Source organism: Protomyctophum bolini (assembly GCF_963924005.1).
Source record: "Protomyctophum bolini genome assembly, chromosome: 23".
Lineage (NCBI taxonomy): Eukaryota > Metazoa > Chordata > Actinopteri > Myctophiformes > Myctophidae > Protomyctophum > Protomyctophum bolini.
In genome coordinates this window covers 1,495,066-1,510,775 of record NC_137884.1, presented here as the reverse complement: position 1 = coordinate 1,510,775, position 15,710 = coordinate 1,495,066, and the positions used below count along the sequence as shown (strand labels likewise).

Genomic DNA, 15,710 nt, shown 5'->3' with positions numbered 1-15,710 from the left:
GGTCCAAACATAAGGAAGGAATAACATTTGGTTCCACCCACCGGCAGCCCACACACTCACAGCAGAAATATATTTTTCAAGCATGGCTGCAATTGGTGTTCACTTTGGGTACACATGTGCGTGCGTAGCGGTATTTAAGGTAATATATAACGATTTACTGTAATATTATGCTTCGTCGCTTGTCATTTCCTATGTTTCATTAATATTCGGCCTAATTCTGAGTTATTTTCAAGTAATTCAAACATTCCTGTCGGCTAGGCTAGCTAGAGGTAGCGGATCACCAGTACAGTACAGTGATTCATGTAATAATCAGTGAATTAAGGTTTGTTATCTCTGCTACTTTCACTATATATGATCAAATCAACTATATTATCAAATTGCGGATGTGTGTTTTGTCTAGGATGGCCGTGCTGATGTGGTTGCTAATGATGCAGGTGACAGGGTCACTCCAGCTGTGGTGGCATACAGGGACACAGAACAGGTGAGTGATACGATGAATGATGATGCTCCCAGGGTTCACTCTGATCTCCTACTCCCCAACGCCAAACCCTAATACTCTTTAAGTTGCAATGCCCTCCACCAACAGCCCATTCATGAAACAGAAAAGTATTTGATTGTATACTTTTTTTAAATGACAATACATTAATTTCCTTTGTCTCTGGCAAGTGGCAAGTCTCCACTGTTTTCATGTTATGAGCAACTCTAGCCTTGACGGAGACAGAAAGGATAACCCAAGCTGTCAGATTTGCAATATTGGTGATTGTATAGTCGTTTAATACAATCAGAATTGTCCCGATACCATTTATTTCAGACCGAGTACAAGTACTTATTCTTTGTACTCTACAGAGTACCAATACGAGTACTTTTTATTGCTCCCGTTGCATTGATCGTTCAGCCTAGTGTCAATTGAATGTTTTGGTGCTCAGGTCAGAGTATTGGGCCCAGTTCTGAGTACCTAGTATGAGTACTTGAGGGTGATATCGTCCCGAGTACCCGATACCAGTATCGGTATCGGACCAACTCTAAATCTGATATAGCCCCTCTCGGAACCCCCCGGTTGAGCTCTTTTCATCGTTCACCCGTAGGTTCGTAAGGCCACAATAGGACGCAGCTGTACATACCCTCCGTTGCGGCCGTGCTGAGGCCTGGTGGTGGAGGTGAGATGTTTCAAAAGAAGCATAAATCGGCTATAGGAGACAACGGAAACGTCAGAGAATTTTCATTTGGCGCAGAAGCCGTTAAGTATTTTTGTTTGACCGTTTTGGCTGCTCTGAAATGCTCTCTTCCTGCGCGTCCCTACGTCCCTGCCTCGGATCTGCTCTGTCTCCGCTAGCCAGTCCCGGTGCTGGAGGCGGTACAATGGGAAGTCAATAAGGAAGGAAGGAAGAGAGAATTTCAGAGCAGCCAAAATGGTCAAACAAATAACAGCACATAACGGCTTCTGCGCCAAATGAAAATTCTCTGACGTTTTCCGTTGTCTCCTATAGCCGATTTATGCTTCTTTTGAAACATCTCACCACCACCACCAGGCCGCAGCACGGCCGCAACAGGAGGGTATGTCCAGATGCGTCCTATTGTGGCCTTACGAACTGCAGAGGGACCCTACGGGTGAACGATGAAAAGAGCTCAACCGGGGGGTTCCCGAGAGGGGCTAAATCAGATAGGACTTTTGTTTTCAGTGAATGGATTGTACTAGCATCTAAGTTGCTTGTGGCTAGGTCATTTGACCAAATGATTGATCCTCTGAAAAAGTTTTATTCTACAAAACAGAAGCATCAGGCTGATGTTTGTGTACTTTTACCTTTCTTTTGTCCTGCACAGCAACATATTATATGGATGTGCATAACACTACCATTAGTTTGAACTGTGTTTGGTTCATCATATCACACTTTTAATGAGTTTGACTATACAGTATTCATATAATCAAGACCAACACAAATTCAAACACTTAGTCACATACTGCACATGCATAGTGTGGCTGTTGCAGTCCCGACTCCCAACAGTTATCAGTTGGTTAAACTATTTAACCAACAACATTTCTGTTTAGAATTAAAAGGAGCCTGGTTATCTGGCAAAGTAATGAACACTTCTATTTGTTTATAGACTGGCATGGTGTGTGTGTGTCTTCTTGCATTCAGATCGTAGGCATTGCTGCGAAGCAGGGCCGTGCGCGCTATGCTGATAACACTGTGGTCAAAGTTAAACAGGTGCTGGGCAGAAGGTGAGTAGACAATCCTGTAACTAAGGCTGGGAAATATATTATACAGTCTTAATATCTTCCTTAAAATAAGTGCTAAATACTGTAGCTCTATATTAGTAAGTAATATGTGGTAGTAACGAGTAAGGGGGATCTCTCCAGCGCTTTAGTAAACACAAAATACTTTTCATACTAGATTTGTCCATATCGCCCAGCCGCTACTTACCTACTGTACTATGTGGTAAAGCTGATTCATTCTCTCTATATTTCTCTCTCTCGTCAGCTTTGATGACTCTGAAACGCAGAAACACAAAGAGGAGAGTAAATGTCCAGTGAGTATCTCGATCTGTATTAATGTTTATGAAATTATTTTTGTGTGTGGGATTTGTTTTGTTTTGTTATTTCAATGTGACCTTAACTGTTTCTTGTGTGTGTCAGGTTATTAGAGTTAACTAAAAAACTAAAATTTTAAATTAAAAAACGGAACTAAATAAAAACTAGAAAAGGAAAAGGAAAACGATAACTAAACTGAAACGGTATTGTGTGTTTACAAAACCAACTGAAATGGACAAAATGCCCTTAGTTTTTGTACATTTATTTTTAAGCTTAATATGTAACTGAAGTAAACTGGGAGTAAAGCGATCTTACGCGTCGATTGAGACCATTATCCCCACTTGTGATGTCATTGTTTATCTCCTGACTTGGCACCGCACCGTGGCAGGAAGAGTGTGTAATTAGGTGTGTGGTGTTTGTCCTTCAGGTGGTGAACAAAGGAGAGAAGCCTCATTACGAGATCACGGCAGGGGAGCAAACCAAACATGTTGTCCCGGAGGATGTCGCCAAGCTGATCTTCCACAAAATGAAAGGTGACCTCACCTGCCAGACGCACGCACACGCTCGAGTTACTCCACTTGTGAGCGCTGTGCATTGTGTTCCACTGAGGATGACATTAACGTTGGAATCCCCTAACTCAGTAGCCTGGAACTCACCTATGCTTTTTATGGCATAGGCAGCTCCCGGCAGGATCCGCCGGGAGAATATATGCGCAGCTGCGCGACATGAGACTAATTACTTAGAGCGACAGAGAGAGAGAGGAGCGTGTGTGTACATGTGTGCGTGTGTATGTCAATTTTACAAAGGTGCAGACAATCAGAAATCAGCAGAGGGTGAGCAATGTTTGCGCTACTCTATGCTGAATTGAAGTGGACTCAGACCCAGACTTTTTTTTCCTCCCTGGAAATAAAAACGTCTGGGTTTCCGAGGCTACTAACTCAGTGGTTTTTACGGTGGTCCTTGAGGGTAGTTCCAGGTGGTCCCCAGCTAAATGATAGAGCTGGTAACCATATGCACCCTTATAAATCTTTTAACTCTTGACTGAGAGCATAACATGAAACCAAATGTGTTATCCTGTTATCTCTCCTGTGATACCACATCAACACAGCATGGATGCAATTGTGGACAAAAAATCCTTATCCATCGACAACAAAAGATTCTACGTTTTGGGTCTGAGAGGCTAAATCACATCAAATGGTGGTCCGTGGCTCAAATGCTGAATAAATAATGGTGCTTGAAAGGGTTGAAAACCACTGCCCCAACTCTTTGTTTCCCAAACAGTGGGTCGGTATTCTGGACCAATTATGGGTCTCAATGTAAATACTTTTTTTTGTTTCCTATACATGTTGTTTATGATTATTTCAAAATAAATCGCTGAATTCTGTAAAAACTAGATTCCACAAACCTAACCTAGACACATTTTATAAACCAAAACATGTTTCTCTTTCATTTTTGTCTTTGTCTGAGCACATGCGCTCACACATTATTATTATTATTCTTTTCTTCAGAAACTGCTCAGTCAGCCTTGGGCTCGGAAGTCACTGAGGCCGTCATCACCGTTCCCTTTGAGTTTGCACAAGCTCAGAAGAATGCTCTTAGGTAAGGCACACGGTGACCGCTGGAGCTTCTACACTGCAAAAGTACTGAAGTCCTTTGTTGTGTGTGTGCATGGATTAAAGTTCTCAGTTGCCACAAAGTCAGTCGTACAATTAGTCACACACGTTACCACAGTGAAATTTGTCCTCCGCATTTTAACATCTCTTGGAGTGGTGAGCCGCAGCGTGCTGCGCTCGGGAATCATTAGTTGATTTGACCCCCAACCCATTGATGCTTAGTGCCAAGTAGAGAGCCATTGGGTCCCATTTTTACAGTCTTTGGTATGACCCGACCTCTCGGTTTCAGGGCGGACACTCTAACCACTGTCACAACTGTGTTCAATCATTTGGATTCCTCACGTGAGCTATGTAGATTTGCTATATTTGCTGTGTGACACTTTGCACAACGATATATAAATCAGACATAACCCGCCTAACCCATGTGACTGGTAAAGTCAAACCCAAGCCCCCAGGCTAGGCTAAACTTCCGCTCGCTCGAGCTATTGAGTTATAATTATACTTCCGGAAGTCTTCCGGGTGCTTCAAAACGCCACTGAGCAACTTCCCTACAACAAAGTTATTTCAAGATGAACGAGTATTTCATTGTTTCAAACTAGTGAAAAGCATTGTCCATAAACAATTATGCTCTTAATCCAGAGCGACATGCAGTAAGAAACGTGAACGCATACATCAAATGCATAGATGCAGTGTAGTGCCCAGTGTTGTTTTTGTTGACTAAAACTAAAAATGTTCGTCGACTGCCTTTTTTCACTGAGGAAAACTAAATAAAAATGATCTACGATAACTAAAACTAAGACTACAAAAATGGAAATTTTCCCATTGTTTTGGCATAGATTGGATAATAATAATAATGATAATAAAACTTTATTTGTATAGCACCTTTCATGACATGAAATGCAGCTCAAAGTGCTTTACAGAACAATGGAGAATAAAAAAAGCAAGGCAACGGCATTAAAAAACAAGCAGTAATGCAATACAGTGAGGACATGAATAACAAAAAAGATAAAAGATCAATTAAATGCAATGTTGTAGAAGTGGGTCTTGAGCTGAGCTTTAAAAATGTCTACAGAGGCTGCCTGACGAAGGTACAGTGGGAGCTTGTTCCATGCCGACAGCCCGTAGAAGCAAAAAGCTGCTTCCCCGTATTTTTTAGTTGCCTTTTTTTTTTGGCAAAGCGAGCAGGCCAGCAGTGGAAGACCTTAGGGGGCGGTTTGGGACATATTTAGGCAGGCAGTCATGTAGGTAGGAAGGTGCGAGACCATTGAGAGCTTTATAGACGAGTAAAATAATTTTAAAATCAATCCTAAAAACAACCGGAAGCCAGTGCAGTGATGCCAAAACTGGAGTAATATGTTCTCTCATCTTAGTTCTAGTTAAAACTCTCTGGCTGCTGCATTTTGGACAAGTTGTAATCTGTCAGTTGTTTTCTTAGGCAGTCCTGAAAAAAGTGCATTGCAGTAGTCAAGCCGAGAAAAAACAAAGGCGTGGATTAGTGTTCTTGCATCGTCCAAGGACAAATGGGCTCTGATTCGTGCAATATTTCTAAGGTGAAAAAAGGCAATCTTGGTAACATGATTAATGTTTAATTAAAATAATAACCCCCAGGTTCTTTACTGTACTGTTACTTTCTACAGTCAGGTTACCAAGTCTGCTTATTATTGATTCTTTCTGCTCACTAGAACCGATTATGAGAACTTCTGTCTTATCCGCATTTAGCTTGAGATATGCTCTAAAAGTGTGAAAAACATATTATTTATTTCACTATGTCTTTAAGGTTTGTGCAGACCTTCTAACTGCTCCCCAATGGTGGATCTGAATTCTGAACACTTGGACAGCAATTATGTATCCATTTTGGAACCCATTACAGTGGGAGTGCGTCATTATAATAGGTTTTCCATCATGCTCGCTTGAAGCACAATTAGGTAATTCAAAATATAAAAGGCACACCATTTAGATGGCTTGGTTGAATGCTTCTGAATGTTCTTCTGATTGTGATTCTACTACTATGGAATTCAGAGCACCTGATTGCACCTCTTGAATTGTTAAAAGGTGACCCTAAATTACAAGAATCAGCTGAGAAAAAAAACTATCTAACGAAACCACGTCAGTGTGGTTGAACTGGACATTGTTCTATAACTAGATGTTGATGTTGTCTTGTTAGTTTATAGACTATTTCAGAAACGGGTCTCATGGTCACAGCTTGCGTATTTCCTGTAGGCGGACTCGACATAGCTGCAGGTTTTTGTTTTTTAGAAAAACTGTCACTATATTTGAAATAGGCTGCCCATTTGATTTGTATATGGACACTTGTTTTACATCCAAACTTATGAAATATCAGCTTCTGGTGGAACGTATTATGGCCTTGGGATATAACTGTCAACTTATTGTCCTTGTATTTGGAAGTCTGGGCCATGTCCATAAACTTGTGCTCAGGGGTTTGCAATTGGGTGGATTGCTAAAAACAAATGCAAAAAAGCTGGCTAAATACTGTTCTGTCTCAGCTACTATGGGCAGTCTGTCTGTCTGGAGAAGGCGTTGTTTCATTTATCCCTAGGTGGCTTAAAAAACCCAAAACAAACATCCTGTCTAGTAGTATCAAGTAATAGTATGTCAACAATGTGCTATATATATTATTTTTTTCTCTTCTTTTCCTGATCAGTGTTTGGGTCTATTGTATTACGCCTCTTGTGCAGATCCAAATAAAAGTGTGTGGGTGTGTGTGTGTGGTTTGCAGAGCGGCAGCTGAGGCTGCAGGCTTCCACGTGTTGAGGCTTATCCATGAACCGGCCGCTGCTCTTCTGGCGTACAACATCGGACAGGATTGCCCAACAGGCAAGAGGTATGACACCCAGAATGAGGAACGGTCTACTCTAACCCATTAAGACCTGAGGCCGATTGGCTCTACAAATGCCTTCTAAATCAGTAGTTCTGAAACATTGTGCGTCGCAAGGACTCCCAAAATGTATTCCTTTACCTTTTTATCCCACGATTTTGCAAGTGTCAAGTATCTAATGTAATCCTGGGCGCTACACTTCGTCTGCCATCCTGGGGGCCCAAAAATGTATTCCAATATGTATTTAGCCGCAGACCTCCCATCTGCAAATCCTTTGTGACAGGGATAAGAGAAGATGTGTTTAAAAAAGGGGCGCTCTAGTCTTGTCATCATACATCTCATTCCGGGCCAATTTGCATCCTCACCTTTGCCACCTTCAATGTTTGTGTTAAGACAATGTTTGTGTTCACACTACACGGACCCGGCTCACACCCCAAAACGATCTATTTTGATTAGAGTTTACTTTCACTGCACTCAGCACTGTGAAGTGTGAAACGGATTCTCTCAAGGCCCGTTTGTGATCTAGAGGGTTTCAACCCTTTTTTGTATCAAGGCCCATTATGTATTGGGCATTTGAGCCACGGACCACCATTTGATGACATTTAGCCTCTCGGACCCAAAAAATATATAAATCCTTCTACATTCTAATTGTGTAGACTAAATGAAGTAATGCGGATGTTTCACAATCATTTTGCTCTTGAGAGCGCAGGATGTAAGTGTCCATTTTGGTTTCATCTTGCGCTCTCAAGAGTTAAGGATCTATATATAAGGGTTCATTTGGTTACCAACTCTCCAGCATTTAGCTGGGGTCCAACTGCATGGGAACCCCCTCGAGGACCACTGCTGGTCCCCGGATTTACTGGTTGAAAACCATAAGAGACTGACTTGTCAGTGTGTGTTCCCACCCAGCCATGTTCTGGTGTACAAGCTGGGCGGGACGTCTCTGAGCGTGACGGTGCTCCAGGTGAACGGCGGAATGTTCCGGGTCCTCGACACACATACCGACCACAGCATCGGAGGAGAGAGCTTCACGCAGGCCCTGGCTCAGCACCTGGCCGCCGAGTTCAAGAGGTAACGTCTAGCCCAGCATGCACAGGTTATTGACCCATTTAGACCTGAGATCAGATTAAAAAAAAAAGTCTTCTACTGTACATCCTAACGGTTTTCTATGTTAGTAGTTCTCAAATAATTCATCTAAAAAAATATATGTAATTGGCCGCCGACCCCCATCTGAAAGTACAGTATGTTGTTCCAGGGACCTTGCCAGAAGCAAAGATTTGAGTTGTAAAACGTTCGCTCTGAAAGAATATACATTCAAAGATTTGTGCCACATTTTCACCATTTTAATAAATAGCAGAGATCTACAAACTCGTAGCGCTGCCACTCGGTGCCCGCACTATGAGCTTGTAGATCTGCTATTTTTCAATAGCTAAAAGTTTAAAATAAATGCTTAAAACACCAAGAGGGGTTCCCGTTTAGAATTGGTCAAACCACGTCCAGTTCCTAATAGCCGATCGAGCTTGTGGATCTGAAGAGATTTGGTGTTGGGCGGGACCTAGTATAGAGCCCTATTTTGTGCGTGTCATTGGGCAAAATATCTACAAGCTCAAAACATGTTGCAGATGCAACCTGCCTGTAGACGAGCTATTTTCACATTTTTGTTTTGTATAAAACCGGGCCTAAATGGCAATTTGTTCAATACATATGCTGTACATATTTTGGTCATGTGTGTTTATTTATTCATGTAGACAATATGGTGTACATAGTCTAATTTAATAATATTTTCATAACGTTATTGAGCAAAGTGTGTGTAACTAGAGCTATCTAATAATCTGTATGTTTGATAGTCATATGTTCTCTGCAATCTGTGAATAGCTCATGACGTTGAATGAATTATGTATTGTTTTGTGTGTATTGTGTAGATCATTTAAGCAGGATGTGAGTGGTAACGCTCGGGCCATGATGAAACTGATGAACGGTGCCGACTTGGCCAAGCACTCCCTGTCCACACTGGCCACTGCCAACTGTTTCGTGGACTCTCTGCATGACGGCATGGACTTCGAATGTGCCGTCTCCAGGTGCTGACCCCCCGAGCCTCACTTAGAATTTGACATTGTGCCATGGTTTATTACACTGCCTTATAAACTCACAGGTGTATTTATGTCATGCAACGGTTGGTGAGCTTCATTCAGAAGACATTCTGTCCTACTGAGCTAAAGACCAATAAGCCAATATAGAGGTGTGCAAAGCACAGTCGCCTGGCTGTAGCATGCTGACTATTTGGGTTGTCTAGTAGTGTTTGAATCAATCCATGGTTATTTTGGTTGGTTCAGCATGCTCTGGTGCAGTGATTCTCAAACCTGTGACCCTAAAGGGAAATCCAAACTAGTAAAAATAGCCGTTCTACAAGCTCACGACGGCTATTTTCATTTAAACTTTTTACTTGGTTTATTTTCTTAGAGCCCGCTTTGAGCTTCTCTGCTCATCCCTGTTCAACAAGAGCATCCAGCCAATCAAACCCCTGCTGGAGGAGGTTGGCCTCTCCGCCAGTGACATCAACAAGGTTGGTAATAATGAATTGCATTTTTATAGCGCTTTTCCAAGTGCTCAAAGCGCTTTACAACAATGGTTCATTCATTCATACATTGGGAGGTGAAGCGGCGAACAGTTGACGCCAGCGTCCTCACTTCCCACATTCACACACCAATGGCGGCAAGCTCACACCAACCGACTCATTGGAGGCAATGTAGGGTTCAGTGTCTTGTGTGGACAGGAGGAGCCGGGATTCGAACCGCCGACCCAGGGATTATTGGACGACCTGCTCTACCTCCTGAGCCACAGCCGCCCTGTACTATGCACTTCCTTCTGTACATGTAGACCGGTGGTGGGCGTCATTTTGTAGAAAATGGTTCACAATGAATAGGGCCGTCATGATTACCTAAACTATAACTATAACGGTTCATTGTTTTTCACATTGAACGTAGGAAAATCTTTGTGACGTGTTAAGCTTGTAGATCTGCTTCACAAATGGAAACGATTATGATTCATGACAGTTATGCAAACATAATCGCGAAGTAATAATTGTGTGACAGGCGGGCCTAAAAATGAAACTTACACTTGGTTACGTACCCAGTGTCGTGCACCCAAAAATGGCTGATATACAAACTCGCAACGTGTCGCGCTTGGCTTTAGGCTTACGGTTAACCCATTCTGACCGGGCACCCGTTTTGGTGTTGGCATCATGTTATGCTTTAGCTATTGAAAAATAGAAGATCTACAAGCTCGTAGCGCGCCACTCGGTGGCGCGCTACGAGCTTGTAGATCTTCTATTTGTTCTTCTATTTGAGCTTGTAGGTCTGCTATTTTTGAAAAATCGAAGAACGACTGACTTTAAAAAAAATCTGATCTCAGGTCAGAATGGGTTAATCAGACCAGTGTGTGTCCAGTGGAAACCTCGTACGAATCTGATCTCAGGTCAGAATGGGTTAACAAGTAACCTGTTTGTTTCAGGTGGTCCTCTGTGGCGGCTCGGCCAGGATCCCTCGCCTCCAGCAGATGATCCGCGACCTCTTTCCCGACGTGGAGCTGCTGAGCTCCAACCCTCCCGATGAGGTCATCGCAGTGGGTGCCGCCCTCGAGGCGGGCCTATTGGTCGGCAGAGATGGCCCCTCCCTGGAGGAGGAGTCTGTCCCTGTGGATGCTTGTGCCTCAGACATTCTAGTGAAGGTATGTCGGTGTATTATGAAACACTGCAAACTTCTAAGTGGCCCATAACTACTAAACGACTGATGATCACCGTTACCAAATGTATTTTTCGAGTGAAAGAAAACGCACTTAAGAAAAGCCCCTTTGCACAGCCTTTCTTTTACTTCTGGTTCACGGCCCGCGACCAAATTAGCACTTTGACCTCTAATAACGAGTTGCCCCGAGTTAATTCATTGTAGAACACTTTGACCTGCGGTTCGCTAGTTGCCCCAGTTATGTTTTCATTGTTTAATCCACGAGCATCCTACAAATACAAATGACTGTAGTGTAGTGACTAGCGATGGTGAACGTAAAACCATGATGTAAACAAACAGCCTTGTGATAGGAAGTGGAACGGAACAGTGGTTCTTGACTTGTACATGGGTGCATGTCTGGTCTGTCTGTCACCGCCACCTAGCGACCTGACATGCACATTACAGCGTTTTGTCAAATGCAGCGTAAAAGGTGAATGCAAAATGTACGGGACTCTGCCGTTTTCTCTGCCCGTTCTCGTGTAAAAGTGGCCTAACATTGTGCAAAAAAAAAAAAATGGACGAACCATGAATTAATCCTGTGACCTTCTCTGAATGGCTACACACCATGATTTACAGGAGCTGGACGAATCGGGGGCAGAGGTGTTCAATGTGCTCCTCCCATCAGGCACGCCCCTTCCCGCTCGCCGTCATCACATCCTGAGTGCGAAGGGTCAGCTCTCCTCGCTCTGCCTGGAGCTGTACCAGCGAATCACGGAGCAGCCCGAAAAACTAGCCAAGGTACTGCCGTACGTTATACTCTGGTTCTCATGCCGAGGTGGAGACGGGAGACCTCCTGTCACATTGGGCTGACCAGGAGGCATTCCCTATCGAAGGAGCATTAGATCAAGGGTTCCCAAGCGTTTAAGGACACGACACCCACCCCCCAAAATAATCATATTTGAACTGGGGGACCCACCTCTCCGACAAGCATTTTCAATTGTAGAGTACAGATAAATATTGTGAAAATAGCCAAACTATGCAAGGCGTTGTTGTGAGCTTGTAATTTGGATATTAGGGTATGTGCATGGCTGCATGCATACAATCACTAAGTGAGTGGAAAAGTCAGTTGAACATCATTTTATGTGTCACACTTGTGACTCATAATCAGATAGGACTTTTCTGTTTTGATGTATGAGCTGTCATGGCCAGAAAGTAGTTTTTCCCCACTCGGTAGACGTTCCCGCATAACTTTTTTTCCCTAACTATTTCACGGCCAAAGTTTAACCATTTTTATAGTATACCGTAGTTTGTTTTTTCCATTCCATTTTAGAGGTATTAAAAAGTTCTTAAATGTCCATAAACCGATACAGATACAGAGTGAGATAACGATGTTCCACATTAAGCAAATCATCCGGGGACCCTCTCAAATCCTTTGGGGACACCTATCTGAAAATGTGAGACATGGCCAAAGCATTTCCGGCGGTCCCTGGCCAAAAACGTTGAGTTTTGTGTTCTAAACCACTCTTGTAAATCCTAGGAGTTTTCAGAAAAACTTATGTTGAGAGATATATATATATATAAATATAAACCTAATGTGTTAACTTGTCTATGTATCGTCTACATTCCTTCAGATTGTCCTGCGTGACCTGGAGCCTAATGAGAACAATCATAACATTGACGCAGTGCTGACCATGAAAAGGTAACCAGTAGCTCTATGACATCTTAAAACAATGCATTCATCGATGCGTGCACAATGAATATACCCGATTACCCGTAGTACACTGTTGGGTGGAAACGCTTTACTTTTCAGGAAATGGGTGGGAGGACCTTTAGTCACAAGTGTAATAGTTTTCATTGGTTAAATGTTTATAAAAAATAACAGACACACTTAACCTCTTACAATACAACCTGGTGCCATTACTTTGGGCATGTCATAGGCAAATATTTTCAAACTATTCCCTATAAGCTCACAAGAGCTTATAGATCGGCTATTTAAAAAAAAATATATATATATTTTTTCCCTGTCTTTATTGATGGATGAACAGTAGATTGACGGGAAACGGGGAGAGATGAGGGGGGCGTGACACACAGAAAATGTCTTCGCCATCGCGACTCAGACCCGCGATCAGATCGGCTAATTTCACTACTTTTTGCGTGGCACTGACCTAGGATGAAGTATATAACGGGATATTAATTTATTTAAAACCTGTAAACGTAGGAGAAATGCATGGTTTCTGTCCAGCAGTGACAATATGAGTGACCTTCCTTTTTGTTTTCTCTGTGTGTGTGTGTGTTTTAAAGGGACGGCTCCCTCCACGTTTCCTGTGTTGACCAGATCAGTGGCAAGTCGGAGGCCATCACCATTGCAGTGGCGTCTTGAAAAGTACCATGCCTTTAAGTTTACACACACGGACACACACACACACACTACCACAATTGGTGTACAAAGCTTTTTACGTGCAGTCAATAAATGTTCAACCCAAACTGTATGCTGTGGGAATGTTTTATTCAGCGTTCGATCACCGTATAACAGAATGGCGAATAATTAATAAAAAGATAAAATTTATCTGAAATTCAGGAAATGTGTTGTGTATAGCAGGGGTAGGCAATGGGCATCTCGCATAAAAAAAAGAAAAAAATCAAAGCTGTGTTTCACATGCCTTAAATGATTTTATTTAAAAAAAAATCTCTGTTTGAAGAGACCTTGAACCATGGTTCCAACCAAGCTCTTGTTTGAAAAAGAGTTTGACTGTCTCCAGATGAAAGCTTCATTTGAAACCTTTTTATGAACTAAATATCTTCTTCACACCGTACTTTTATTCTACCTTGAAGGTGGATTTTGCTAATGCATTTCAATGTGAATGGAGTGGTTTGCTGCCATTGGCAGACTTCTGCAATAAACCACTCCATTCCCATTGGAATGCATTGGCAGAATCCGCCCTCATAGGTGGAATAAAGGTTTGTTGTGACCGTGCCCTTACAGTAAGTGCGACATTCAAGCATGAGGCCTGCACAAAAAGGATTACATGAGGATTACATTTCTGTGTGTGCACCTGTAACATTTATTCCACATGCTTCTCCATCAATTGTTATACCACACACGTATTGACTTTTATAACGATATGTATTATTGTATATAAGGTTGTTTGTTGCAAGTTCCAGGTCCTAAATTAGCAATTGATTGTGTTCTGGCCCACCAGCTAAAGTCTTTTTCAAAGGTTGCCCTGAGGCTTCCAAGTATATGATGCATGTAGTCAGTGCAACTAATATGAGTTTTGTACTGTATAATGGTACAGTCAAATCGGATACAACGGAGCTGCCTCTCCATGGGCTTTGGTGTTCATTTAAGCAGATGGGCTACTTTGCATGGCTCTTCACACAGATTCTCTGACATCATGAATATATAATTATGGCACAAATCAGTCCCAGTCAGGAGGCCACAGCCTATATGACGGATCATGTACGCCAGATAAAAGACAATTGAATTTGCAATGTGCTCAAATTCTGTTTGTTGACTACCGGAGTCAGCATGTTGACTACCGGAGTCAGCATGTTGACTATCGGAGTCACAATAAAACCTCTCTTTCGTATCATCAAAGATGGCCCTGCAGATAAACGCCACTGTCCTCCAGTGTTGCATTAAATATGGACGGAATACAATTGGGAAGATGGATTCGCCATCATTTTCCTTTTTAGCGTTTCTCTCTTGGGCACATCATTATCCATGTGTAACCGTGTGTCATCGCCAGACTTTCCACCTCGGAGGAAAGCCTGGTCTGTCTTCCTAAATCGCCCGTGTGATCCGGTCTAGGCGTGGTTTGGACTGGATGATTTTATTTATTTTGAAGAAAAGAAAAACGTAATCCGGTAAGGTGGCTCCGCTTTTTTTCCCGGCGTCGCTTTGTTTTGGTCCCTCCTGTTTTTTTAGTCTCGCCAGTCGCGAACAAACTATTCCAAGTAGTACTTGATGTGATCATATCTGATCACATATTGATTAGGCCCTAAAATTATGATGCCCTTGATCGCTGGGCATTATTTTGGGTAATTCTGATTCCCGGTTGAGTGTTCCGTGTTGAGTCAGAGTAGCACTGCACGTCCACCCACGAGATTCTCTTTTGCTATGACTGATGTGAATGATGATGATGTGACTCTCCCTCTGACATACTACCAAATTCCAATGTCGGACTGATTTCATGTTTTTCATTTGTCATACTATGAAATTATGGCGTAAGTGATTAATACATGAGTGAAATGTGCTAATCTACTCTAAATTCAATGTGAACATCTGTCCAAACTGATCCCGAAATGTAGGAGCCAGGAGAAGACCAAGCCAGTTTGCTTGGCCTCAAAGTTAATCGATAAATGATATTGCTTTAAATTAGAGTTCCCTTTCCCAATTTTTTGATTTGAAGTGGCTTCTGACTTGTGACTCTTGAAATGTTGTTTTCTTTAATCAGCTGTGGCCACTGAGTGACCAATTGTCACTCTCTACTGAGTAGTGAGATTCACACAACGCAGTGATTCAGGCTGGAACGCAGGCTAGTGGTAGCCACCCAAAAATGCAGTCAATCCACCTTTCTGCATGCCTCAGCTCTTCTAGATATCTATTGAATTTAAATACTGATGTCTGGCATACAGGTGCCTCTAAACATAATTATCGGTGTGTGTGTGTGTGTGTGTGTGTGTGTGTGTGTGTGTGTGTTATTGTTCTTAAACTATCTATACCACATTGAAGAACATTCTGCCAGGCACACCTGTTAATTGTTGCCCGGAACCTCCAGTGGGAGGTCTTCTCCGTATCTCTTCTCCTCCCCATCTTATTAAATTCACATCTGTCTCTCTCTCGCTCGCTTACTCCTCCCCCCCCCCCTCCCCCTCCACACACACACTCATACCGTACACAAACCTCCACTTCTTCCACATGTGTCACACATAAAGCTCAATTCCCAGAGAGCGAGGGAAGGGAATGCGATGACGAACCTACACCTAACGCCTCCTCATCTCTACACGGC

General features: G+C 42.6%; 2 protein-coding genes across 2 annotated transcripts in view; both read left to right on the top strand.

Annotated features, from left to right (window-relative positions):
- The window catches only part of irak3 (interleukin-1 receptor-associated kinase 3), a 297,236-nt gene that overhangs the window by 30,292 nt on the left and 251,234 nt on the right, over positions 1-15,710 (top strand). The window lies entirely within an intron of this gene.
- On the top strand, positions 53-13,179 carry hspa14 (heat shock protein 14). The gene is made up of 14 exons (XM_080757598.1): positions 53-139; positions 401-481; positions 2,139-2,221; positions 2,481-2,529; positions 2,958-3,063; positions 4,039-4,129; positions 6,881-6,985; positions 7,889-8,050; positions 8,902-9,057; positions 9,440-9,542; positions 10,490-10,705; positions 11,335-11,496; positions 12,330-12,397; positions 13,000-13,179. Exons 1-14 carry the CDS (start codon positions 83-85, stop codon positions 13,076-13,078), a joined length of 1,518 nt encoding a protein of 505 aa, XP_080613724.1. The 5' UTR covers positions 53-82; the 3' UTR covers positions 13,079-13,179.